The following is a 26985-nucleotide window of genomic DNA, read 5'->3' on the forward strand; positions in this document are numbered from 1 at the left end:
ATGTCAGAAACTGATATGGAAGAGGGGAACGTGGTGGTGTTTCTTGTTTGTTTGCACCCTCTTTCTTTCTCAAATGATYCAAATTCAGGTCATTGGTACTGTCCTTATATTAAAGCTAAGTACCATGCCCCAGTTGCTGTCTACTGTGGGAGTGTCCCCAAATTCAAATCCAGATGTCAAGCACTGCAAGGAGGAGGCATCAATTCCAACTTGCAGCTTTGTGGCAGCAGATGGACTACAGCAGAAGAAGGTGAGGGCAGGAAGAGRTTGACAGTGATGGTGTCCTTAGCTGAAAGGAAAGCCTGTTTGGAAGGAGAAGAAGTCTTTGGAAGGCCTGGCTCTGTGTCAGAGCAGGTTGTGGATGGAGAGCCGCAGATGATCCTGCCCTCCTCCAGCAGCATGCTTGGCACTGCATTTATCTACTCAAAGTTCATTATGATTTATCCTTTGATTGCAAGAGTGCAACAATTGCCAAATCACTACTGACAGCCAAAATGGAGACTGTGGCCCAACTGGCCATAAATCAGGCATTATAATGAGGTGCTGGTTCTGTTTCTACCTTGGATATCGATGTGCAGGCTTCCCCTAGGTAAATTCCCCAATTCGTTCTCTGCTCACTCATCAGCTCTAACTCTGAGGATGGGGAGCTGCTAGAGAAACACTGGCAGTATTTCCCTGTTTGCTGAGATACCTCTCCTGGTTGCACAAGAATAGCCCTGGATCAGATCAAAAGTTCCAAATGGCTCCTCTGAGACCTTGGAATCAGTTTAGGAGGAGAYACATGAGCGGATATAGAAGAACAAGGGCAAATCTTTCTCCTCACAGCTGTTGGGGTTCAGCACTGCAGAGACCTGAGGAGCTATGACTTGTATCAGAACCACTGCAAATAACACTTCCACGCCTTGGCTACAGCGCACACGTTTGGTGCCCACAGCATCCTGTGGAAATGAGTGCTGCAGCTTGGTAGTGCTGTATGAAAAGGGTTTCCTCTTGTCTTTTTAAGCCTTTCTGACTGTGGTTTAGTTGGACTGACACTCGTTTCGATGACCCTTAGTCTCATACAAAACATTGGATAAGCATTCCCAGCTCTACTTTTTCCATAGGCTTTATGATATTTTTTTTTTTCTGAAGGGGAGAATTCAGTTACTCTCTCATTACCTGCTGCAGCAGATAGCTCCCTTCTTGGTGCCTTTTTAATTTTACCCTACCTTTCTGAGGGAAGGAAGTAAACGAGCTTTTCAAATCATTCAAAGTACAGGTACGCAGCAATATGTTATGATTTAAATCCTTCCTGTACTTTGCTCCCTTGACTCCTGCCTCAGGACTGAGATGATGTTTTCAGAGAACTATCCACAGCCAAAGGCATCTATAAGGCTAATTCTCTACCACCTATAGCTCCTGTTGCCGGAAGTCCCTTCTGCTTGGCATAAATACCAGCAGCCCTCTTTGGATTTTAGTGGCAATGTACACAGAAATCAAAGCCTAGCAATGAGGATCTTTTTTACCTTCTAACAGAGGGCCCCTTGACCTTTCTTTCCTGGCTTGCTAACTCATTAGGGTTCATAAGAATGAAAGTGATGGCAGTTTTAAGATAAATAAAAACAAAATGATCAATCATTCTAGTGATGAAAAAAATTAATGCCTTGAACTGCTCACATGGTTTGATGATAAAGGTTCACTAACTCAGCTTATTCCTCCTATCTGATCTGCAGCTTCTCTTCAGCCTGCATTAAATACCCAGGAGGAGAATCAGCCTTGCCCATGGGATGGAGATTGGAGGCCTTCGTATCCCAGGACCATTTCTCCTCTGGTGGGCCTGGATGGCAAGAGTAGCCTGGAAAACCTTGATGACAGGGCCAGAGGTGACCTCTCGCAGCTTCCTAGCCTGACCTTGATGCAGGACTGCAGAGAAATGGAGGTGGGCAGCGCCACCATAGAGACCACTCGGATCAAAGACAAACTGAAGAAGAGGAGGATGTCAGAGGGCCTCTTAGTGTCACGCAGAGGTAATGCTCGAGCCTGTCCACCCCCCTGCAGCTATTTACAAATTTCCAAGAAATCTGCCCTTGTAGGACCCAGCTTCAGGCGTGCTGGATGTGAAGTGGTGCCTCTCCTGTGCTTGGTCTCTGCTTYGCAGGCCTCTTGGAGAGCAGTGACCCTGTGGGGCTTATCTTGAAGCCAGCTGTGCCTAGGTCGGCTTCCCAGAGGTTCCTGCTAATGTCCAAGCCTGTGCCGCCCATCCGACAACGTCCCCTGTCCCCTGAGACTGGCGAGGTGAGAAACGGGGAGCTGAAGGGCTGGGAGGATGGCACAGACGGTGGAGGAAGCAATGACAGCGACGAGGGGCTGATGCCGGAGGTAAAAGTGAGCAAACCTGCCCARGATGAGCTTGGTGGATCTTGTGCTTATGGCACGTAGGTGGTGCTCCCGGATGGTTCTTCCTCACGTGCAAGTCCAGGGTAGCACTTGACCCAAGGATGCTGAGCACCAGGTTATGATTATGGCGTGTGTACTGTAGACTTCATGTCACCAGTGTAGCTGAACAGGGCAACTCCTCTTTAAATAGTTTCCGCATTCTCTAGTGGCTCCTGCTGTATTTTGTGACTAAGAAAATACCAACAACCAGTCAAACATACCTAACCTGGCCAAGCACATACCACTATAGTTAGTAAAATATACCTATTCGTTAAGCGCCTGCACAATGCAAGTAAGTGCAAACTCCCCTGGGAATTCTAGGTATAGTCAAGTCCTGCATGGTGTTTCTATGGCTCAGTGGTCCCCGAGCAGCTTTGTCTCCTTTCATGGGTCTGCATGGGTGTAAGCAACTGGAATGGGCTGTTCTGGCCATCGGGAACAGAGCCCAGACCTTGCCCTCTTGTTTGGCTTGGCAGGAGTGACAGGAATTGCAGCTGTTTTGATTTTTGCCATGTTAGGCAGGAAGGAGGTGGTGAATAACAGCTTTTGTAAATAGGAAAAGCAGTAACAGGTCAGTGCACTTTTTCAGCCTCGCAGATATAGGGCCAGATGTATCTCTGATATTAGCTCTGTTGGTTTCACTCTTGGTTCAAACATGTCCTGGCTTAGTACTTTGGCCAGGAGCAGAACAAGAAGACATTAAGGAAAGGCGGACATGTCTGCCTGCTCCATCTGTCCCTGTTCATAGCTATGGTAGAGGATGGCTTTGAGCAAAGTGATTTCAGCAGGCGAGAGCTGCTATGGAGCACGGCAGAGGAGAGAGTACTGCCAAACTTCATAAAGGACAGTGTGCTAGCAGTGATAAATTGTGAGAGCTGGAGAGCATCTAGGGTCCCAAGAAMATGTGAAAATCTGGGCTGAGAGGCTAGTGAGGGACTGCAGGAAGGTCAATAGTAGAAAAAGAATTATGGACTTGAACAAAGTGGGTTTTAACAGAATGCAAAATGACTTTGTGGGGACTTGGCTGGAGTTCAGCAATGGCAGGTAGGTGCTTTAGGGATAGCAAGGGGACCACAGGCTAAATCCCTGCTGGTACCAGCAGAAAGGATGACAGAGGCAACAGCATCCCCTTTGCATCTGCTGCCTCAGATGCTCCTGTCTCTTCATCAGCTGGGCTGGAATGGTCTGCCCGAGTGGCAAGGGGAGATGGTGACATTTGGCCTGACCGCTGGGCGCTCCTGTTCCCAGGTTCACCTCCATCCCTGGTGCGGTAGCAAGCAGCAGGAGGAGGAGGTGGTGATGAAGCTGCGAGAGATGCCTGTGGTTCCCCCCATTGCCAAGTCAGTGAGCGTGCTGGACAGAGGCACCACTGACACCATGGGGCCACCCCTGGGCTGTCTGGAGGAGCCTCCACAAGAGCCCTGGGAGATGAGGTAAGCCAGGGGACCCCCTTCCCAGGACACAGCTCAACTCACCTCGCTCACATTATATACATTAATTATTAATGTATTTATACAAACTTATGCATATGTGTAGGCCTCATGGGTGCCTATGGTGGTCCAATCTGATGTGAAAATTGTTTAAAGAGCAAGGGGTCAGCCTTTATGGGTCCCCATCTGGTCTCTGATACTGGTTCACTCTGTAATCTTTGAGTTGCTTCTTAGGCAACACGAAGTTTGTATTGTATTTGTGTGAATATGGCCTTTGATTTTTGTGTGTGGACTTTGACAACAGGTATCTGCACCAGCAAGAATCTTAGGGATAATATATCAATTGTAAATCTGTCTATCAAATTCAGATGCCATTTCTGTAAATGTCAATCGTAACGTTTCTGTGGCAAGTCCTTTGCTGAGGGGTGACAGTACAGATATACATCTATCTTTCAGAGACTCAAGGAGTCTTAATATTTGCATAAGGTTTTAAGATCATGGTGGCAAGGAGCTGGAGAACAGCTATATGTCTGGTGCTCTTTGGAGATGGAAAGATACTCATTTGTACCAGCATGAGGAAATCTAGCTGTCAATCTTATACCAGCTATAATAACAAATAAGAAGCCGTATAAATATTGTTCCAGTTTAAAGGTATATGCATGGCTTATAAAGTGCAATTGCCCATCAGATGAGCTGGAACTTCTTGCAAGTACTCGCCAAAAATAAAAAAGCAGTAAAGTGTAATCTTATTCTTAGGAGACAGCAGCATTATTGCCATTTGTAATAACATATGGTCATTGGTTTAAGTCATGACCAGGCAAAGCTAGGCTTCTACAGCTGTGTAAGAGTGTGTTGGGTGAGTGCCTCCAGGGAAAGTTCAACAATCCTCGTTAATTCAGAAGGACTGTAAATAATGTGAGATCCATGTAGCTCAATAACCAGGAAGCAGAATTTGATATTTAAAATTGAAACTGAAAATTTTGTCACATGTTCAGTTGAAGCTAGATTAGCTCCTTATGTGACTCTACAAACCAAAAATCTAATGCCTAGTAGTGGGCTTTTGAATATTGTTGATTTCATGAGTTGTATTTGCTTCTTCATTGGGGTAACCTTGCTAAGGAAGTGAGGTTAAAACTTTCCTTTGTTAAAGCTACACCTTTTCTCTTCATGTCTTTTCATATGTTGTTTTCTCTTCATTTTTCTGAAGGCTAAGATCAGGCAGCAGAACTGAGGAGACCTTTAAACCTCTGGGTAAGTTCAAGGCAAGTTTGTCCTAAAATGAATACAGACTTCCTAGGTGGTGCCAGTCACTGCACATGTCCAGTTGAAAATCTTTCTACAACCTTGTGCAATTAGTCAAGGCACTTGGGTGGTCATCCCAGACCCAGTCCCTGGAGAAATGCTCTGGCATTTTCTGTAGAAATGAATCCAGCATGTGGAACTGAGAGGGTTACCTTAGGGTCCCAAAATGCACTGTGGGAGAAAAAACTCTTCCTCCAACTCTTTCACTCCATGCTCTTCACTGCTCCTGTAGAGCTTATCTCTCTGTAATCGCCTCCTAATATTAGAGAGATTGGAAATAAATGAGGCTTTTCATGTGAAATAAGAAATGTTGCTGCTTGTTCCTCCTGCAATTGAAGGAAGCCTTCACTCAGGGCAGTGAACCAGTGATTCTGAACCAAACCTTTTTGACACTTGAAGTACATTCATGAAATCTGCCTATTTTTACACTAGGAGATGTAAAATCCCTCATGGGAGTCCTTATGAGTTTTCCATTTACAGATAAAGAAATTTAAATAAGGATCCCATCTCTGGAGCAGTCATGTGAACTGAACTTTCCATTCTTTTTGAAAACATAGATCTAAACTAAATACTGAATACCACACTGAGGCTTCCTTTTTATACTTGTTACCTCAGAACACATCTGCTGARTTTCTTGCTACAAATATCTCCCCCCTACTCTATCTGTAAATGGCAGATTTGCAAATTCAGGCAAGGTCTGAGATGCCTGGTGGTTTGGTTTTGTTTTGCATTGTTTGCATCATCACTAGGAATAGGATTCATACGTGACAGGATAGGGTGCCAGTGACACCTATGTCACCTACTGATGTGACCTACTGTGTCATGCTGGAAACTTTGATGACACCTGTGCTCTGCATTTGCTATCTCTGGGAGAGATGGGAATTTAACAAGTAATTCTGCTGATGCAGAAGAAAAAAGGATAACATCCTTTGGTCTCTCAGCTTAGTGCTTTGACTGCCAAATAATGAGCATACACTACAGTAATGATTATTGCTGATAAGCAGCTAAGATGCTGAATGCAACTAGGGAGAAGAATTGCTGAGTAAGTGAGGTGGCATTTTTACTGGATACTTTCTGGAGCTATGCAGTTGAGCTATTTTCTTTCTCTCTCCCTCTCTTTCACTCTCTCTCATCAACCTGACCATTTAGTGGGAAAAAAAAATCATAATTTAAAGAAGTTATTCCATTTTTTTACTACTTGCCTTTCACATGATTTTATCATCTGTGGAACTATGCATGACTAGTTCTCTGAGTTTTAACAGCTCTGTTGGAGAGTAATTCAGAATGAACTGCACTGTACTGTTCTCATCAAGAAAATCAGCTGTTAGTGAGGCTGCCCAGAAAGTGGGCTGCTCTGCTACAATTTGTAATGAATCTGCTTGAGGAGAATGAATTCCAGCCTTGAGAGCAAAATTCTGCTTTCGGTAATATTCTGGCAATCCCTAGCTCTTCTTCAAATGTCTGCGTAATCCAACAAAGGATTATGAAAAGGTCCAACAAAGCRGAAGATACACTGATTCCTACCTCTGCAAGGTCATGCAGCTATCAAAAAAACAGGAGATACCCTAGCAATTGGAAAAAGAGGATGCTTACTCAAAGCAGAATGGAATGATTTATTTTTTTTTGACAAAGGAGTTCCTTATTCCACCACTATTCTTTAGAAAACACATATAGCAACTCACGGGGAGCTGATGACCCAGACCTTCAGTAGACTTGGATTTTATGGCCAAGAGAGCAATGTCCTTTCTGTGGCCAGTGCCGCAAGGTAGGATCCCAGCTGTCGGGAAGTGCTATACATTGCTCACTGTTCTCATAGGCAACATATGTTCTTGTCTCCCCAGAGCCCTGGATGCTGGAGCCCGTCCCACCTGTTCCCTACCACCGTGTCACTGAGGATGTGAAGTCTGTTGGCCACCTGTCTGAGTCTCTGTCGCCATTCCCAGGCCTTTTCCTCAGCTGTGCTGAGGAGACTGACCTTGGGAGCCCTCGCCTCCCGGAGAGCAACGACTGGATGGAGAGCAATGGAAGAGTAAGAAACAAGCATGGAGGGAAAGGGCCCTTTCTTTTTCGTGATTGTTCAAGGTTTAGCACAAAACATCAGGGGAAAAATATCATTTTCCTCTTGCGGGGGAAACTTTTACAACTAGTGACTAGCTGCTTGTGTGTTTTCAATGTGCAGGAGCCCTTGGTTGGGAGGAGGTRTTAGGGATGAGCAAGAAGTGCTCTTTTTGCAGAGGCAAATCTGTAAGGATACAAATGGAAGAGGAAGTTGTGCATCAGTGAGCGCTTGCAAAGTGCATGCTTGGGAGGCAGAAGTAAAGACTATGATGCAGAGCATAAGCAACACTGTTAAATAGCACAGGAAACCTTGCTTTTTCTCCGTCACCTTTCTTGCTATTTCTCACAACCCTGTATTTCTCTTTTGCTCTTCATTTGGACCAATGTTTCTCAAACTTCTGGTTCACTTGACTCCTCTACTGGACTCATACATCTTCTCTGAGAGCAGCTGTATTCTTCAGCAGCAGAGAAAAGAGAAAAAGCTGCAAATACTGGCTGCAAGCGTTTACCATAGTTAGGAAGCAGCAAGTTACCTTTCATTGCCGGTTGTGTATATTTGCAGATGGTTTTTACTCTTCTGCCTGCTCTACGGGCAGTTCCCTGGTAATGTGAGCTCTTTTAACCTCCYGGAGCATTCCTATGAGTCCCTTGGTCCCAGCAGGACTTCATGATGTAGCTTGAGAAAGAGTGTCCTGGAACAGTGGAAGGGTGTGGAAATTAAGTAGTTACACCATTGGGTATAGCTATATACTGAGSGGAAGAAGAGGAGGAACTACTACTGAGATGTAGTAGTTGTGCAATAAAGACATGACACTCCACCACTGCATTCCCACTTAATGTCATGTACAGTCATCTTACACTCCCTACTATATTTCCTTTATGACTAGATCCATGTTACCATATCCAAGTCGGCTCGGGAGAAGATGCGCCAGAAGCAGATGAGAGAGATGGAGCTTTTGCGTAGGGAGAAAGAGAGAGAAAAGGAGAAGTCCCTGCAGCTCCACATGCAGGAGGCTGACCCTATGGGTGCTGGTGAAGAAGGTAAGTGGTTGCGATAGTTGCGGGTCTTTTTGTTCACTTGTTTGTCCCTTGCATAGTGTGCCAGTGTCCTAYGAAATTGAACTCAAAGGCTGTTGTACTTGCACTGCACAGATCTGAATAGAAACGATAATGTGATTTATTTCTACTTTCCAAATAAAAATAAAGAGGTATAAAGTATCTTGACCCAATGGTGCACAGTGAGTCATCGGCAGAATATAGATTGCCTTCTGCTCCCTTTTATGAGCAATTGTTTTGGACTGGGTAATTCTGCCCTGCCAGGTACCTCTGGGCTTCAGACTTTGTATTTGAGCCCAGCTAAGTGATGAAAGGATGAGTCCAAAGCAGTGCTTTTTAAACAAGCTGCAACCTGAAAAAATTAAAATTTAAATATTTCCAGTTGAAACGCAAGAGATGATACTGCTTGTGGGGTGGAACAACTTATCCTGCCCGTGTCTGCTGCCCCGCAGAGGAGCCTGTGCTGGAGCCCTTGACAAGCACACATGTTTTACCCGTGCGAGCACATGCCTTGCTGGCTTAATTGCGACCAACGGGCACTGATTGTGCTGCAGCACACGCTTTCGAGAGGGCAGCCGCACAGAAGTTACAAGTCAGCATTCAGCCCAAGGGCACGGGACAAGGCTGTCTCTGCTTTTCCTTGCTGCTGCTCTGTGAAGCGCTGCTGAGGAGCTGGGAGCCTCAGCAAGGCAACTGTCCTCAGCAAAGGAGGTSCAGTGCTGGGTTTTCCTCAGTCCCCAGGGAAAGCACTGCTGAGCCCTGCAGTCACTGCCCCCGGTCAGCGTGCAGCTCCTGGGGCCAGGGCTGTGAGGGATGTTGCTGTGAGGAATGTCCAGTGAGGCACCCACAACCATTTCCAAGCCCTTAGCCATCCTGCCCAGCGTGCTGGACTCACAGGTCCTTTTGAATCTCTGCAGGTGTTGGGATGCAAGTCAACGGGGTGGTGTCCATTTCGCCCAGCGTGAGCAGAGCGWGCAGGAGCGGTGTTGGCACCGTGCTGAAGAAGAGGGTCAACCGGCCATCTCTGCCCAGCATCCCGGCCGCGAGCCAGGATGGTGGCTTCCCACGCCATGCCTCAGGTGAGCCGCAGGCCGTCTCCTCCCTGCACAGGGCAAGCTCAGCCTAATACAGCCTTGAGCTCCAGCCTTTGCCTGTGTTGGGAGCCGAAGCCGCAGTGCTGGCGCTGGGTCAACTGGTGGCATGGAAGGGCAGGCAGCTGGAGTTGCTCCTTAACTTCACAGCCCCTTGGTTGCTSTTTAGCTTACATTCGTGTTATGATCTCAAATACAGTCTAAGAAATAGTAGGAGCTAGGAAGGAGGCTTTGAGTGGTGCCTTCTAGTGACTGTACTCAGCCCTGGGCTGTTTTTCAAAAGTGACCAGACCTGACCTGATGTGTTTCTCCACTCCTTTTAACTGTTCATATTTGTGTTTATGCTTATAATATATGTTACCACTGACATCAGTGCAGCCACAATTAGTTCCTATCTATGCATTTTTGGAAAATACCATGTGGATTTTACTTCTATCCTCTGTATCTTGTGGAGCACGCAAAAACTTTAGGTAGCATAAAATTCCTATAGAGTCCATACCAGCTCCTCTAGATTCTGGGCAATATTTAGACTTGATACGGGTAGACAACTCAGATGTTTTCATCTATAGTTTAAAAAATGATCTTTTTAGTGTAAGACATGATGTTTTTTGACCTATAGCACATCTGATGAAAAATAGGTTTCATAACAAGCACATTTGTCTTCTGAATTTTCTTCTACCTTGTATATTTGTCATCAAGTGAGTGTATTTGCCAGCGATTTGCATCTACATTTACATATTTTTATCCTCAATTCACATTTGGAAGGCTTTTTTGTCACAACTATCTAGACCTGAAATTGCTTTTTTTCCACAAGAGAAAGCTTAGGCACCACACAGTTTGTAAACAAATATATTTGATGACAAATAAATTTCCCTTCAGCATCTTCAAAATAGAGCCCGGTGGGTAACTCTGAAATAGTAAATATTCATAACGCTCGGAAAACAGTGAAATCCATAAACTACTGCTTTCCGTGTAGTGTGTCAAAATGAATGCATGCCCAGCTGTCCGCTACGTAGAATCCTTGCACTAGATAGAAACAGCAATGCGGCCAGCTCGGGATGTGTGGCTGGCTGCTGATTGCCGTCCTTCCCGCAGCCAACTCACTGCCGGCCATTGCCCTGGACTGCCCGGAGTGGGGAGAGGATCCCGACTGCGGGGCCGCGGCGGCAGCGAAACCCTTCTCCCAGCCGGAGCAGGGGCTGAGCGACGCGCTGGACTGGCTCAGCAGCAGTGACTGGTAAGGGAAAGCTCCGTCTCGCTCCCTTTTCCTCCCCTTGGCACGAGCAGCGGGAGAAGGGGGCATTGCTGCTGCAGCCCACAGGGACTCTCTGCACGTGCCAGTTGCAGTGGGACACATGGGGAGTTTCTGTTGCTGGAGGCTGAGGCAGGCTGCAGAGCTGCTCTGCTTGTCCGTCTGCCTGATGGGCTCACGGCAGAAGAAAATTCCAAAGGAAAAAAATCTCCTAGGACTCTTACTCTCTCAGGATGAAGCTTCTTCCTCCTCACTGTTCAAGATGGGCCAAGCAAAGGTGCTTTTGTTGATAGCCACAGGGTGTGCAGAAATCAGACACTGACCAAACGATGATGAGTTTCAGAGGGTGCTGGCCTTGTTTCTGATTCCTGGGTCAGCAAGTGCTCGCTGGGGCTCTGGCCGCACCAGGAAGAACCATCTGTGATGTAGCTCCTTGCACAACCACTTGACTTTGCCCCTCTCCCCCTTCCCATGCCCCCGGTGGTGCGATGCCTGCTGCAGGGATGGAGCTGCAGCCCCATAGCCCCAACCTGGTCTCRCAGACCTCTGGGTCTCCCGATGGGGAGGCTACCATGGGGCAACATCAGGGTCCATCCTGCACCTTTATCTAGCTCTGGTTCTTCACAAGGACATACTGTTTATTTATTTATTTATTTTTATTTATTTTTTATTATTGCTTTAGTTTTTTCTTTTTGGGCTGGCATGCAGTGTGCAGGCACCCAGACTGAGCTGTGTTGGAGGATGCCATCCAGACAAGGCGCAAGAAACAGRGAAATATGATGCAGTCTCCAAGCTTCTGGGAAGCAGTAGCACAGGGACTTGGTGTGCCAGGGCTTTCAGGAAGGCTGTCTTGTTTAAAGTCCACAGATTAACCCATCCACTCTGAAGCCACCTAATTGCCCTCTGGATTTATGTATGCTTTTGACCGCCACAGTATTTGGTGGCACGAGTTGCACAATTTAATTAAGTGCTGTGTGAGAAGGGCCTCCCTTTATTTGCGTGAACCCCCACCTGGGTAATTTCGRAGGGTGCAAACTAGTTCTTGGGTGGTGAGAAAAATCAATCTTTTTGGTAATTGCCTTTCAGGCAGCTGAAAGGGAAAGGGCTCTTCAACATCAGACGCCTGGCTACCTGCCACTCAGAAATCCTTCTTTGCAGACTCCATGACGTTTCCTTGGCAGTTACCAAAGAGGTAGGAGTGCTGTATTTAGCTGTGTCCCACGTACCTTGTACACAGGCTATAGGGTAGATACGTGCTTGTGAATTTACACGTGCTCCACGTCCACCTCCATTGCTATTTTTAGATCTCATTTCTCTAAGGCTAAGTCACCTATCTGTATGATCTGTCTCTATATGTAACTATGTTTGCAAGTGCATTTGTCTCTGTCTGCTCTTTGAGCTACGTGTCATTATAATACAACATACAAATGCAGAAACCAAGACACCAGTTGAGTGACTTGTAACTGTTCAAGTCCCTGCCCAAGCTGCAATTAACCCCTGGAGCTTTTGCCTTTTAGCTGTATTGCACTTCCTCTTCCTCAGTGTCCCAGAGAACTGACTGCGAGTGTCTATTTTCCTGGGTTTCCCAAATTCTCTTCTTTCTCTCTGTACTTTCTGTAGACTCGCCCTTTCCATAGATGTGCTGCCTGCTTCCTCTGGTGGGATTTTGCAGTACAGCTGCTGTGTGCTTGGAGCCTCCCTACTCTGAGAGCAGGGCAGTTGCACTGARCTTTGCTTTCTCTTTGCTCAGTCAGCAGAGAGGTATCAGCCTAACATCCTCAGATTAACGTATGGCTGTATTTCCAAATGGGCACTGTTTTGTGGTCTGAACCTGCTGCCTTGTACTCTTCGTATGTGTAATTACTAAATACATTAAATCACCCTTTGCTCACGGGAAAGAGTAAGACAGTATATTCATATCTTCTATCCAATAGCTAAAGATGTCAAATACTGGAATGCCTTTGGTGTTGCTGACCTCCTCAAACTTTCCTGTTTAAATATTCGGGGCTCAAATTTTCTTGKTTATAGAGATAAGAGATGAGAGAGAAAAGTGTTCTAGTTTAGTTAATCTGATTCTTATATTAGTTTTATATTTCTGAAGAAATGTCCTCCTCTTTGTTGTAAGCTACCATGTACAGAGGCATGGCTCATCTCACGAATGTTCATTTCATGAGCACTTCTACCCCTTATGTTCTTCTGTCTTTATTAACAAGCACAGTTAAGGCAGAAGGAAGTCTAAGACCAAGATCCTCTTTGGATCTTTTAAATGAAATGATCTTTCAATTGAAATGTTTGACTCCAAGATGTTCACTTCTTTTTTCACTCTTCAGGATAGTCCTCTGAAAGCAGGGATAATTCTGAATTCTATAAAATCCCACTGATAGCAGCAGAATTGTGTGCAGTCCTCCAGGATTAGGCTCTCAGGCCTGCCATCTTATTAAAGTTGGATTGTAAGATGATCTGGCCAGTGAAAAAGTTGGTATTGGACTAAGGGTGTTTCTGTGCTTGTGGTTTCCTGTTCTCGGTGTGGTCTTATGTTCCACCTGGATCCAGCAGAAGGTTCTGTTGCCTCCTGGCAAGTTCTATCTAGGTAAACAAGATATTGATTATCTTTACAAGATAATCCTTGTGTTTTCTTCCTTCGTGACCTCTGCAGGTGAACAACCTCCGCTCGAAGGTGTCTCGATTTGCAATCGTCACCCTTGGAGAGCTCTTCAGGACCATGAAGAAACACATGGACCAGGAGGTGGAGGAGATTGCTCGGACCTTGCTCCAGAAGGCAGGGGACTCCAGTGAATTCATTCAGAAAGCGGCGAATCAGTCCCTTGGGATCATGGTGGGGAGCGTGACTCCTGCACGGTCAATGACTGCTCTCATGGCCTGTGGGGTCAAGTATGTGTTTTTTAGAAATGTCCTTCACCTTATATTGTGCAAGAAGGGGGAAGGGAAGGAGGGAAAAGAGACAAGCAAGAGGAATGGCTGGAGGGAAAAATCCTTTCTCCTAAATACAGTGTGACTTTGTTGATGGAAATCTGCGATCAGCCATGTTCCCTTCCCGAAATCATCTCCTTGTACCCTGCTACGCCCTGCTTGTTCTCATGGCCTGTCAATGCTGCCTAGATGTGGTGAGCAATGGGGAAATGAAAGTGCCTGCAGAGCATGGTGGTTCAGTCCTGTGGCTTTGTGGGAATGGGAACAACTCCAGCAGAGAGCTCCTATATGTGATATTTCACAACAGCAATCACTGAGTCCCTGGGAAAGCCCACACATCCTCATTATGGCATTAGCTGGAGAAAGGAGGAGGCTAATTGCTGGGACATGGAGTGCTCTGAGAAGCGTCTGGGAGCCGTGGGTGCAGGGAGGAGTCTACCTGGCACCATGTCATTAGGGCTTTGATTTCCATTCAGACTGACAGCACATGTTGGCTTTGAGAGGGTGAGTCACTTTAYAGGTGCCTTCACAGGAGGACTCCCATGGGTTTGCCTGAAGTAGACACTGCCAGGAAATAATTGTCTGAGAGGTTCAAATAGGTGCTCTCCTTTTTCAGAAAGGAGGATCTAGCTGAAATGACTGCTACCCTTTTCTCAGCTTTTGAAAAGGGTAAATCATTCAAACATGTGCCTGCTGCCAAACCACAAAGAGCAAACTCTCTGCATTGTTGGATATTCTACAGCCTTATCCTCCCCAATATTTTTTACCCTTCTCTAGCTTCTGCAGATTTGGGGATAAATTGGTGGAACAAGTCCCAGTCCTACYGCAGCAGTACCCATGTGTGGTGGAAGCTCGCTGATGAAAGAAAATTCATGCTGACTTGCATGTCCCTCTCTCCTGGAGTCAGTAATTTCAGGGGAAACACAGTGTATTGGACAGTTCAGTATCTCTCTGCCACCTTGCAGGTGGCCTATCTGTAAGACAGCAGCTCTGTGTTTGCCAGGGGACAGCAGTGTCTGCTGCTGGCTCAGTGTCTGCTGCTGGCTCAAGCTGCAGTGAGGAGACAGGGAACCCACACCGGGCCAGGACAGGACAGTCCCTCTGTGTGCACGCTCCTTTCTTGCTGCCCAGGTGTTTGCTGTCTCATTCACAGTCACCGAAACGTCCTTATCCGGAGGTGTGCTGCTGAACACTTGGTGACTGTAACGGAGCAGATTGGAGCTGAGAAGCTGATGTCAGGCTCCCGTGAGAGCACCGAAATGCTGGTGAAGGTGCTGGTGAAGCTCGCCCAGGACTGCAACCAGGACACGAGGTAACCACCCCTCTGCCGCCTCCTGAACACGGAGACCATTCAAGGGCTGGTCACAAATGTAGAATAACACAGGTACCAGACAAAGTGAATATTCAGGAGGTTGCTTCCCAGTGGATTCCCCCAGGATAATGCTGTCTGGGGAAAGGTCTGATATCTTGTGAGGCTGTCAGGCAAGAATGACCATTGACAAACTCCTGTGACTTGAATGAGTTTTCATTCTGATCAGCCAGATAAAGTGTTTCTTTTGGTCCTACCTGTGCAACACAAAGCTAGCATTTGTCTCTGTTCAACATCAAAGGATCCCAAGCATTTCTGGTAAAGTTAAGTCTGTTCTAGARGGGTTCCAGGTATCCTCAGTCCTTTCAATTTCCTAAACTCTTTCCACAGTTTGTTGCCTATGATATTTACCTTTTCTTTTCCCAGCCACTGTACAATGTCGCTGTCTGTGGCTGAATGACTTCTAAATTTCCTCTCAAAAAACAGGTGCAGTTTGATAGCTTGTTAAAAAAAAAAAAAAAAAAAAATCCAGTGCAGCCTTCAGAGCACTTCTGTGTCCAGCAAAAGAAAAGCCTAATTAAGAGAATAACTTACGGTGATGATTACTCTAAGTCGTAATTAATAGATTGCAGGAACGCATGAGCAGCTAACTGTCCATTCTACACTTGTAGCAGAGCAGTAAGCATTGGCTGATTTGCCCTAGTTTCTCCCCAGTGAAGGGCAGGTGAATTATTGTGCACTGCCAGTGCACATGACCACTGACAGCAAATCAGGAGATGCGCTTCACTCGTCCCACAAAAACAGACACACAATTTCAGAGAGTGAAACTGCATTTTCCTGTTGTCCTGAGTCCACCAGTGCCGCCTGTGTTCAGCTGGCATCACTGAGCAGTAGTGACAACTGGAGGTAAATACYTCTCTTTGCTGAATGCATATAAAGCTCTTATAGAAGTATTGCACATGACAGGTATAAAATATCAGCTTATATTTTTAACCCTTTTCTTTCTTGGCTCATGGATAAGCAAAGAAGACAGTAAGATTACGGAGGGGAAATGGTCATTTGTTTCTCTTCCCTGTGTTAGGTTTTATGGACGGCAGATGCTGACCATATTGATGAAGCATCCAAAATTTGATGGGTATTTGAAACATTCTCTCCCATCACATGACTTGCGAGATGTTATGGCAACAATTAAGCAGAAAGTAAGTGCTTGGCAGGAGAAATGTCTCCTTTATACAAGTACTGAGATTGCCAATACAAGAATGAGATCAAGGATATTCAATCTTTCTCTTTCTGAATCTCATTCTTTTTCMACTGAGTTGTTTTCCTCATGAGAATGAACTGTTGATCCTCAGCCATTTTATGAGCAGGCAGTCAAGGTGGGCACAACTATGGCTAGGAATAAAGGGGGGTTATTTTGAATAGCAGCCTCAAAAGGGAAGGAAAGTAGATGGTTTCACCTTCACTCATAAAAAACAGTCCCTCCCTCCCCACCCATCAGGAAGCGGCAATAGTGCAAATGAAAGTATTAGGCCCCTCTGTAACAGATGAAGGAAGAAGTAACGCCTAGAAAATTTCCAGCCTAGAAAATTTCCAGAAATACAAAAGACGCAAATCATTATTATTAGTGCATGTATTCTCTATTTTCTGGGAATACTACTSTGCTGTCATGCCCTATGGAGCTGGAAGGAGCTCTGAGTTCAGCAGCTGGTGGAAAATCATTCTGATTTGTGTTTTTCATTCCTTCCCATTTATAGTTTAGAGAGGATTGTGCCTTTGTGCCGAGATAGAGTGTGAAAGCCAAATCAATTCTGAATATAAACAATGCAACCTTGAGAGAATCCCAAAATCTCCCACTACTCCCTTTGTGAAAACTTGCTCCCTATCAGGTCCTGATGTTCCTATTCATGGAACTCAAGACTAGTGCATTTAGGATTTCATACTACTGCCTGTAATTGTAGCGACTGCAGTCTCTGTTAGACTGGTAGAAATGAAATCCTCAGTAGACATGACTGAGCCTTTGRCCCCAACTCGCTCTCTAAGCTATGAAATGTTTTCCTAAGTCTTTCTCAGTAGCGGTAATTTCAGTTATAATTTGTTTTAAATGAGTTATTTCCTATTTTGTCTCTTATAGATTCATGCTCTTTTATGTATGTGTTTAGGGGACGGAAGGTCACATACCTGAACCTCCACCTGCCAAGGGCCGCAGGGAGCATAGGAAGAGCAGCTTGACGACATCCCAGGACACCTTGCCTTCTGACGAAGGGTACTGAATGCTTCTGCTAGGTTTGAGGAAGTGTGTGACAAGGTTTTCGGGTCTCTGTCTCAGTAATATCTTTATGATGCAGCTGAGCTGTGTCAGAAATAGTTTCCTTGCACCACAAAACAGTGTAAGACAAAAAAAAAAACAAAACAAAAACAAAACTAATTCTGCTGTAGGCCATGCACAAACATTTTAGGGGTTTTCCACAAAAAATCAAGAGACAGAAGGAGACAAGCAACAGTTACAGCTTGGAGGAAAAAAAAAACTAACTCAAGGGCTAGGATAATGTCATGGAGGCTGTAGTTCATGCTTCCCTGCTGTTCCACTTGGGAATCAGCTTCATGAGAAGCTGATCTAGAACTGAGAAGCCTTTCTCAAAAATGCCACATTTCCATGCATGTTTTGATCTTGATTAATCATTGCTTTCTGACCCTCAAAGGCATCAGCCAGAGAATTCCTGAGTGGTTCTGGCTGACTAAGTCTGAATGTGGATCTTCTTTTGTGTAGCTATTCACGTTGTTCAGACCCATTACTGTGTGGTTGATGGATAGCATGTTTTTATATCATGCTGCAGATCAGCATTCAAGACAGGAACTTGATCGTTACTGTCTTCCTCAGGCCAGAGAAAGAGCTGCTCGTACCTGTTTTCCTCTGATAACAGGGTGGTTTTGTTTAGTGCTGTATTCAGTAATATCAGGATGGTGACCACATGCCCCTAACGTGGACGGGCATATGTCCGTGGAGGTTGATCCAAGGGGATAGTTTCCATTGAATTCACAAAATACTGGATCAGTTCCTAGGGAAGCAATAATGTGAGAGCGTTAGTGAGACGCCTGTCTTGTTTGCATCTCCATTACTCATCCTCTGAATCCCTTCAGATACACCCTTAATCTCTTTGAGTGGGATTCATGTATTCAGGTGCATCTGAGCTATTTATCCACATTCCCATTTGCCATTGCCCATGACAGAGGCACTTCTCCAGGGCACTTTATTTCCTTATAAAATAGGCAACTCTTAAGATCCCTTGAGACATTTAAACTTTGAAGAGGTTTCTGTTTGTTTCCACATAGAAATGCTAGATGAGTACCTGAAAGACATCTGAAGATGAGTGAGATAAATTCCTTCCTCAGTGTCAGTTTTCTCAAGTGGGCAGTAATGATAATGCTACTTGGAGGTTGCCTCCTGTAATGGTTGTCATGAGATGAAAGTCACTTTTCAGATGGGGACCTAGCTGAAATCAYATCATTAGGAAGTCTCCTTGAGATGCTATTCTTGCAGTTAACTGAAGATGTTATCACCAAGAGGTCTTACTTTGTTTTTCTCTTCCAATTCAAGGTCCAGCTCTGATGTCCTTGTCTTACCCCGACACACGGTCCGACGTACATCACTTCGCACAGTGGAAGAGACGGATCAGCTCAGGGAGCTTGAGATCCTCTTGACAGCCAAGGATTTTCAGACACGAATGGAGGGTGTTGCGCTCCTCTTAGATCACTGCAAAAACAACCCCCAGCTCATCTCGGCAAACATTGTTCAGGTATCTAGGGCACCTCCATTCTCTTTTTCCCTTTGTCCTCTTCCCAAACTGTCCCAGCCAGCTTAACAGTATCTGTCTTGACATGCATGTCAGTCATTTGGGAGTGACTGTCCATTCYGAGCCAAAGTATTTGAATTCAGCTCCAGGTTTTAGTAGAAGTAATTCTAGTCTAGATGTATTTTTCTGGCAAGTGTCCATTTGTGCTGATCATGGTACGATGCTGTAGGCCCCTGCACTCCCCTACACTTAATTAAATGAAAACRAGGGAAATCCATCCACCCAATGCTGACAGTTGCTTTCCAGAAGAAGAATAGGATGTGTTGGGATAGAGAATCATCAGGTTGGGTTAATAACTCCTAACACAGGATGCTCACAGGATGCTGAGGAAAATTTTATCTTGTATTCTGAAGCCATAATTCAGGCTATTCCTTATCCCTTCCCTGCTTGGGAAAGACTGAAGTCATCCCCTTGGACTCAGTTCTGTTCTTTGGAAGAAGGAGAACTGCTAGAGGAAGGATCTTCTCCTCCTCTACCTTCTCCTCCAAACAGCTATTCTTTTTTTCCTGTTTTCCATAAAATGCTGCCCAAGAATATGGCTGTTGTGAGACTGAACCTGCTCAAATGAGAACTGATATAACACATTAAACTTGTCTTACTGTTATCTAGCAAGACTGTATGGATCTTTAAGAATTCATGAGTCCTGCACTTCACCAATCCTAGGTTCTGGGACAAACAGATAAAATGAAACTTGGATTTCATTCAGCTCCAGTCTCAGCAAAATTAAAACTACCCTCAGATCTTGAGAAAACCTTATGAAAAAAAAGGGATTCTTGAAGAAATGTCTTCATACCTTTATGCCAAAAGATTTTTTGAGTGTAGTTATTTTTGTAGGTGAATAAACACCCATATGARCTGTGCACAGGCTAACCTCCTAAGAGAACAAGAAAAGCTTAAAAACTGTGTGAGGTTGGGTAACTGCTATTGTGAGTAGCTCATGGAAAAACAGTAGGATTGCACTAATAAGCACTGACCTGTCAGAAGGGATTATGCTCTTCTTTTACATTGCAGGAATCTTCTCTTTCCACATCTCTTCTGAAAACAAAGGCATTGTAATCCGGCTCTCATGTTGTTTGTTTTCCTAACAGATTTTTGACGTTTTTGTCCTGAGACTTCAGGACTGCAACAAGAAAGTGAACCAGCAAGCCCTCGAGTCCCTCGCTGCCATGATGCCCCTCCTTGGGGAGAGCTTGCGCCCGATGCTGGTCCCTGTGGTGACAGCAGTCACCGACAACCTCAACTCCAAGAACACGGGGATTTACGCGGCCGCTGTGAAGGTGCTGGATGCCTGTGTTGCGCACCTGGGTAAGGCTGGACCCTCCCTGGGTACCCTGTGGCATAGACTCTCCCTAATTGCAGTTTCTCTATCGGAGTCTAATTAACGCTTGGCCAGTTGAAGTCTGTGGGATTTTGGTTGTTTGTTTGTGTGTTTGTTTGGAGAAATCCAGCTGCTGCAAAGATGTATATTAATCCCTTTCTGAAGTCCTTCTGCCCTCATCTGCCGTATCGTGTTGTGATGTGCAGCTAAATGGATCCTGCTTATCGTCGGGGTCATATGTCTGATCGTTAATTCACTAGAGGGGATATGATAAGGATTATACTAAGCTCCTGACAGAAGAGCATGAGGGAAGTGGCTAGCATCTGTCATAGCTAATTTCTCCTCTTCCTCGTAGGAAACAGCACATATTGCCTTGCTCTTTTCTTTCTTTTTTTCTTTAATCATTTAAAGTCTTTTTTATTTAGTTGGATTTGTAACTTGCACATTTCCTTAAGTTTATATTCACTAACAGAAGATGAAAGGAGCATGCTTTCTCTGTGAAGGGACAGTAGATGTTCTTTGCTCTTGCTGGGCCTTATTTCCTACTCTAGGAATGACAGCAGCTCCCAAAGCAAAGGCGTTCGACCTTTGCTGACCCTGGTATGAAAACTTCTGATCTCGGTTACTCATTCTGGAGCTGCAGGTAGCCCAGCTCCAGGTAGTCCAGCTACTCAGGCACTACAGAGACTGGGTAACAATGTCCCTTTGAGAACTGATTTGGAATTTGCATCTCTGAATATAACATGATGTTGTGCTGTGAGAGATCACAACAAAGATGAGATGAAGGATGAAACACTCACTGTACGATCAGCCTTGAGCTCTCTATGTGTGTTGGCTTCCCTGCTGCACATGGGTAAGAAGCCAGCCTAATCAGGAGGCTCAAATATGGAGTCACAAGTGCTCGTAGTGATGTCGAAAATGTAACTGCAGTAGGGAGGTGAGGTGCACTGGATCCTGGACCACCTGGCCTGCTGCAGGATGTGCAGCAGGTTCTTTGCAGCCTGTGAGAGTGGTCTGGATCTCTTGCTAATCCTCAGCCTTTTTCCCTCTGGGAAGCAGCTGTTCCACCAGTCCATCCCTTGCACCCCTGCAAGGTATGTGCTTGCATGCCATGGATGAGAAATACAGTGGAGTATTCCTCAATGGATGATACTACAAAAGCCTAAACTGACGCTTTTAAAGTTAATGAAATTAACTTATTAACAATTTATCTTTGGTCATATTATTTGCAATCATTCTCTGTGATTTGCTCTTGAAAGTGATTGCACGCATGCTAGTGGTATATATTTCTTTACAATCAAGTGAATATACTATCCTGACATGAAATTCCCATATKGTCACCTACCACAAGTCTCAGTTCATATTCAGATTTAGATGTTCCCTAATTTGGAACATCTAAATCTAAATATGAGGATGGCACGCAAGAATAAATAAAAGGCTAGGAATAAATTAGAGCAGGATTACACTAACAGATTTTTTTTCTCAGCTGTGTGGTTGATATGATTCATTCCCAGCAGTACACACAAGGACAGAAGTCTGTGTGACTCAAGCTTGGAAAGGGGGTGATAGGTTTCRTTCCAGACAAGATACACAGTTCAAAACCAGCCCCAAACCTGTAGTAAGCTTTGCTCTCTGTGACTCATATGTTAATCTTACACATTYGGTTTTAGGGAGCTGGGATTCACTAGAATTAATGGAGAGGTGTTGGTATTGTCTAGTTTTCCTTTGTACAAGCATTCCCTGAAGGAGGGAGACTGAGCCTGTTCTGCATTACCTGCTAGATGTCTTTACATCTTCCTGCTGATTCCAGTGGCTGTTAATGAAAACCTCAGTTAAGCTTTTAAAGTTAGGTGAGATGAATGCAGGCCAAAATTTCCCTTCTGTTCCTCTCGTGTGGATTAAGACAGTTCAAACTTGCAACACCTGTGCTACCACTGTCATTGCTGTAGCCATGACCAGGTTTCCAGGCTCCAGGGCTTTCCACTAGATATTCACTGCAGCTTAGAAGTAGATTGTTGAAATATGAGATGGGAGCCCATGTGGGGAAATTTGTGTGTGCAAGGAATTCAGTTTTGCACAGAAGGTGCTATCAATAAAAGTGTGATTTTTTTTTTTTTTTTTGGCATTGATTAAAATAAAGGTAATGTAGAAGAATAGGTTCCACATAAAGTTCTGGAGTTGTTGGTCTGGTGCCAGGTTTGCAGCTTACCCATGTTCTTTATACTCAGAAGACCAAAGGCCTTGAATCCCTATTGCATGTGACGGGTGAGCTGGGTGGCCAGCAGTGATGGGGCAGTTCTTATTCCCCACTTCCTAGGCAAGCTTGCATCGGCACCACTATTGCCTCAAAGTGCCAGGAGCTTCTGGCTCTGTGGTGCTCATCTGCTTTGGTACAGAATGAGCTGAGCAATAAATCCTGGTGTATAGCTTTGCTAGAGTTCAGGGGCAAAGGGATTTTTGGAGGTTGTTTAAGCCTAATTTGGCTTCCCAAATGAGTTGCTTTGATGCTGCTGTGAAGGGAAGCTGGCTCATCAGAGCTCCTGCAGAACAGCTTCCTAGAAGGCTCTGCATTATGAGTGTTAGCTGTCCTGTCTGCTTTGTTTTCCACCTTCCTTCTTTGCCTTTTTTTTTCTTTTGAATTTGTGATTTGCCAAGTTCATTTCTTTAGAAAAAACAGGTATAAATCCAGCAGTAAATGATGGCTTGTTCCAAATGTTGTTCTGCATGGGGCGAGATTGCTATAGCCAATAACTACATAGCCAAGGTCTGCTGTAAATTCCCTTGACACATAGATTTATGTCAGCTGTGAAAAGGCAGCACTGGGTGAATATGCCTGAAATATTTAGTGTTGAAGAGGYAGATCTTAAAGTGGAGTTATTAGCTCTTTCCACACCAGTTTCTTTGCAGACCCAATGAATTTGCTGACCTTTTGCCTTTCCCTGTCACAAGTCTTGTTTTGTACCTGCCTATGAAGTGTGAGATCTGTGTGGGATCTCTCACATATTTGGCATTGACTCATTTTCTGTGTCTCCTGGTTGGAGAAGAGCAGCCACATCCAGCTAACAGGATGCGGCAATCACCTTCCTTAAGGGTTTTGTGTCAGACTTGAACGTTGCCACCTGAAACTTCTGCCACTCTCCCTCCCCACTGCTGAACTGGGAGATCACCATAAATCTTYGAAGTTGGCAGATGTCAGAACAGGAGCAAGGGACATCCACCTTGTTCACATAGGCTTCATTTGGAGGCAGGTTCAGTGACCAGGACGTGGCACCTGCTCTCCTCTGACATCTGTCCCTAAATTAAATTGTCACTAAAACAGTGGGAATGGGATGAGAGTGCAAAGGAGCTGAGCTGCTTGTCCTGTAGCTGGTAGGTCCATCCAATATACTGTGCAGAGAAGCAAAGCTGTGCTGCCTGTTCTCTAGCAGGAGTTTAAAGCTACTCTCTCTATCCCTAGATATCTCTAAGCAGCTGAAGTAAYGGTTGGGTAAATTAGTTGGATTTGCTAGCGTTTTTAAAAAAAAATAAAAAAAAAATCCTAGGCAAATCCATGTAGAAACAGATATTAATAATTAATTAACATTTTGTGCTGCAACAGCAGCTCCAGATTTTGCATCAATTTTCACAAAGCAGCATCTGTAAAATAACTCTCTGGGGGGAACAGCAAATGTGTCATAACATCTGTCAGTATCACAAGAGTGAGAGGCAAAAAGGGAAGTGTCTTTCTGAAAAGGTGAAGGAGAAGACTGTAATTACCAAAGCAGAAACTTAATTAGGATAGCGGGATCAATTCTTTACTATATGCTGGTGAAATAATCATTAGGGACTTCCTTTGTACATCTCACATAAAAAAGCAGCACTTAACAGCACAGTGCTGCTTAAAACCACTTTGGGATTTGGCTCTGCAGTGATTCATAGGGCAGTAGGTTGCCCACTTTATCAGCACCGCTTCTGGTGACAACACGGAGTATCCCAGCACAGCCCAGCCGCATTCCGGCCTCTCCGAAAAGCCACATGTGCCTTATCAAAAGGATGAGATGGGAGTGCTGCTGGCGGATCTGGGCAGCAGCTTACACAAACTGTAGCAAGACAGCAAGTCAGCAGCAGGCAGCACAGGAAAAGCTTTAAACATATCTGCCCATCAAGCATTGGGAAGACAGTTACTTTCACATCTCTGCGAGATTTGGCTTCAGTGGTGTCGGAAGTGCCTTGAGAGCCAGCGGTGCTGGCACTGAGCGGGTAAGTCTCCCTAATAACAAGATCTGTGAATATGATCCACAGACCCGACAGGTAACTTAAGGAAAAAAATGATATTAAATCTGTAAAATACGTGTAGACTTTTCAACAGTCTCACCTCTTTCTTAGGGGTGGGGAAATTCACCTCTCCAAATCTCTGGCACGGAAATCYTATGCAATACTTAAAAGCGATTTAAATTTTGAGAATCTAAGCGTGAAATATGTAGCATAGCTCTTTGTGCTGTGGTTAATTTTGTGTTCACAGCTGTGAAATGGAAAGTTTTACTTTTGAATTTAAAGTCCTCCCAGGTAAGCTTTAAAGAAAGAAAAAATGTGAGAACGCTGATGTTGGCTGAAATAGGCTCTAGTTTACAAAATGTAATTACCCCCACCCTTTTGTTGGCTTATACCCTTGGAAGAAAGAGCAGAAATAATTCTTCCCTTTCAGATAACGTATTGCTGCTGCAAGCGCTTGCCAATCGAGTGCGTTTCCTCAGTGGCCGAGCTGTGCAGGATGTCACCGATCGTCTGTCAGGTATCTCCTGCTTCTCCTCCTCCGGGCTTTTAAATCAAAAAAATTCTTGGGAAATGGCAGATGTTTTGAGAAAAGGTAGTGCAGAGTTTAYTGAGTTGCAGACAGTCCAGGGCCTGTCCCTGCCCTGTGGCCAGTGCAATCCCTTCAAAATGCATCTCAAGTAGYCTCTGCCAGCGCCGAGTGCTGGTGAGACCGCTCGGGAAAGAGACTCTAAAAATACCCTCTCTGCCTCTCTCCGTGTGGGGCAGTGAAGGTCAAGGAGGTCTCTACAAGCTCCCTTTTCTAAAGCAAATGTCCATCCCACAGAAAAATTTATGACCAATGGTATTTCTGGGGGTGGGTGATTATTCCTGGAGGAAAAATCGTGTTTTCTTGTTGGAAGCTTTTGGAGGCTGACTGCTGCAGAGCCTGGGGACTGCAACATTGGCAAGAACCGTGCACAAGCACAAGAGGCAGGGAGAGTGAGCAAGGCAAGATTTGGGGAGAGAGAGGCAGAAATGGAGCATGATTCCATTTCTATTGGCTGCTTAGGATTCCTGCCTGTCCTGCAGATAAAGACGTTGCACTCTGATTATTTCAGGATGTGCAAACATAGTCTATTTCTATTTCAGTGCTGTTCTGCACACTAAAAATACAGCTGATAATTGATTTATAATAGTAGCTTATTATGTTCAGCAACAGCCAAGGAATGGAAAAATGATAATCTCAACATAGACTAAGGACTATTTATAGCCTTGCTTGAATTAGGTCTAAATCCACTGCTAATTATGCCAGCATCTTTTAATCCAGGGTTTAATACAGTTTGCTTCTTCATTATGCATCTCGAAAGGGGTGTGTTTAGCTATGGTGAATGTAAAAAGGCCTTTAAAGATAATTTGAATAAAGTAAATCTGCATGAATGTAGAATTTAATTCTACACTTATTTTAATCTTTTTTTTCCCCCAGTAAAGCAGTTGAACATAAATTGGGACTAGTTTAGACAGAGCTGCTGTTCTCTCTGGGATTTAGTGGAAACAGACAGCTCTTTCTCTTCCAAACGCCATAGTGACCAGTGTTTAATAGAGTTAAAAATCAAATTAACTCACATTTTAAAATAAGSATCATAACCCTTTGCTGCTTTGTTTTATGTGCTTCCAGCAGYTGTTAAATGTTGATGACTGATTCTAGATTAACAGGGTAGAGAAGATGAAGATCCTTTCACTACAGAATAATATATATGCTTGCTGCCTAGCACTTTCACCAAACAGAAATTGATACTTGATCTCCAGACCGTTTCAAATCTTGATCTCTCAGCAAAAACTACCATATGAGAGGCCAGCTGGCAGTAAATTTTTGTTTGCATTTAATATAGTTACCTGTTTGATTCAGAACAGGGTCTGAGAGCAGATCACAAACATGAGAAAAATCTCAAAGTAGAGTGCTCTGCCAAAGATATCATGTAGTGACTGGCATATCCAGTAATATTGTCAAATATCACACATCTTTTGTGGGCCACAATCTTGAAGTGTGGTATGATATTGCCATTTACTATGTGCTGCCAAGAAACAGGAGCTGCCAGATTAGACTTGTGGCATTGTATTTCTCAAAGGTCATGAGCACTCAATTGTTCTTCTTAAGTTCTTAAGCTCCGTTTTCAAAACTTTCTGTAGTTAACTGAGATATTACCCCCGTGGAGGTAAAGAAAGATTGGCCATTATTTATCATTTTGCATACAGATGTGGGTGAACAAGCGGGGTGTGAGGCACATACGGGTTGCTTGGGTGGCTCTGTCTCTGGYGGATATGAAGCCTTTGAGATGAGGGAATTAAGGTCCTGTTGGGGGCTGAACAGTCATTGTGTGTGGTAGAGGACAAGTGTCACAGAGCTAGGAACCCTTCGCAGCCCCTGGAGGCCGGTGTTTGTCCCCTGAAGGCTCCTAAGAGGCCTATGTCTCTGTCCCGCAGTGCTCGTTGGGTCCGTGTCCCGGCGGAGGCGATCCACRGTGGAGCGCTACGTCCTGCCCGTCCTGTGGCACCTGCTGGGCAGCACCACGGGCAACGGGTCGCTGCCGGGCCGCAGCGGCAAGGCCCACAGCGCCGCGGCCCGCCTGGCCGGCGCCCTGCACRCCGAGATGGGCGCCAGCCTGGCCGCGCGGGCCGCCGGCCAGCCCCCGCATGTGGCCAGGAGCCTGCGCGACCTCCTGGAGCAGCAGCCACGGTGAA

The 26985-nt window shown here is 45.0% G+C and overlaps 1 protein-coding gene across 1 annotated transcript; it reads left to right on the forward strand.

Moving 5' to 3' along the window:
• On the forward strand, window positions 1-26984 carry TOGARAM2 (TOG array regulator of axonemal microtubules 2). Its single transcript, XM_026048062.1, has 18 exons — window positions 1-253; window positions 1797-2006; window positions 2138-2358; window positions 3586-3848; window positions 5053-5096; window positions 6989-7176; window positions 8093-8246; window positions 9179-9340; window positions 10448-10589; window positions 11691-11796; window positions 13261-13496; window positions 14689-14847; window positions 15926-16043; window positions 17004-17107; window positions 18440-18638; window positions 19784-20000; window positions 24698-24784; window positions 26728-26984. The coding sequence occupies exons 1-18, from the start codon at window positions 1-3 to the stop codon at window positions 26982-26984; spliced, it is 3120 nt and encodes a 1039-aa protein (XP_025903847.1).
• Window position 26985: the final 1 nt, after the last annotated feature.

The sequence above is a fragment of the Nothoprocta perdicaria genome, unplaced genomic scaffold, assembly GCF_003342845.1.
Source record: "Nothoprocta perdicaria isolate Ctin4 unplaced genomic scaffold, notPer1 scaffold_51, whole genome shotgun sequence".
NCBI classification, from domain to species: domain Eukaryota; kingdom Metazoa; phylum Chordata; class Aves; order Tinamiformes; family Tinamidae; genus Nothoprocta; species Nothoprocta perdicaria.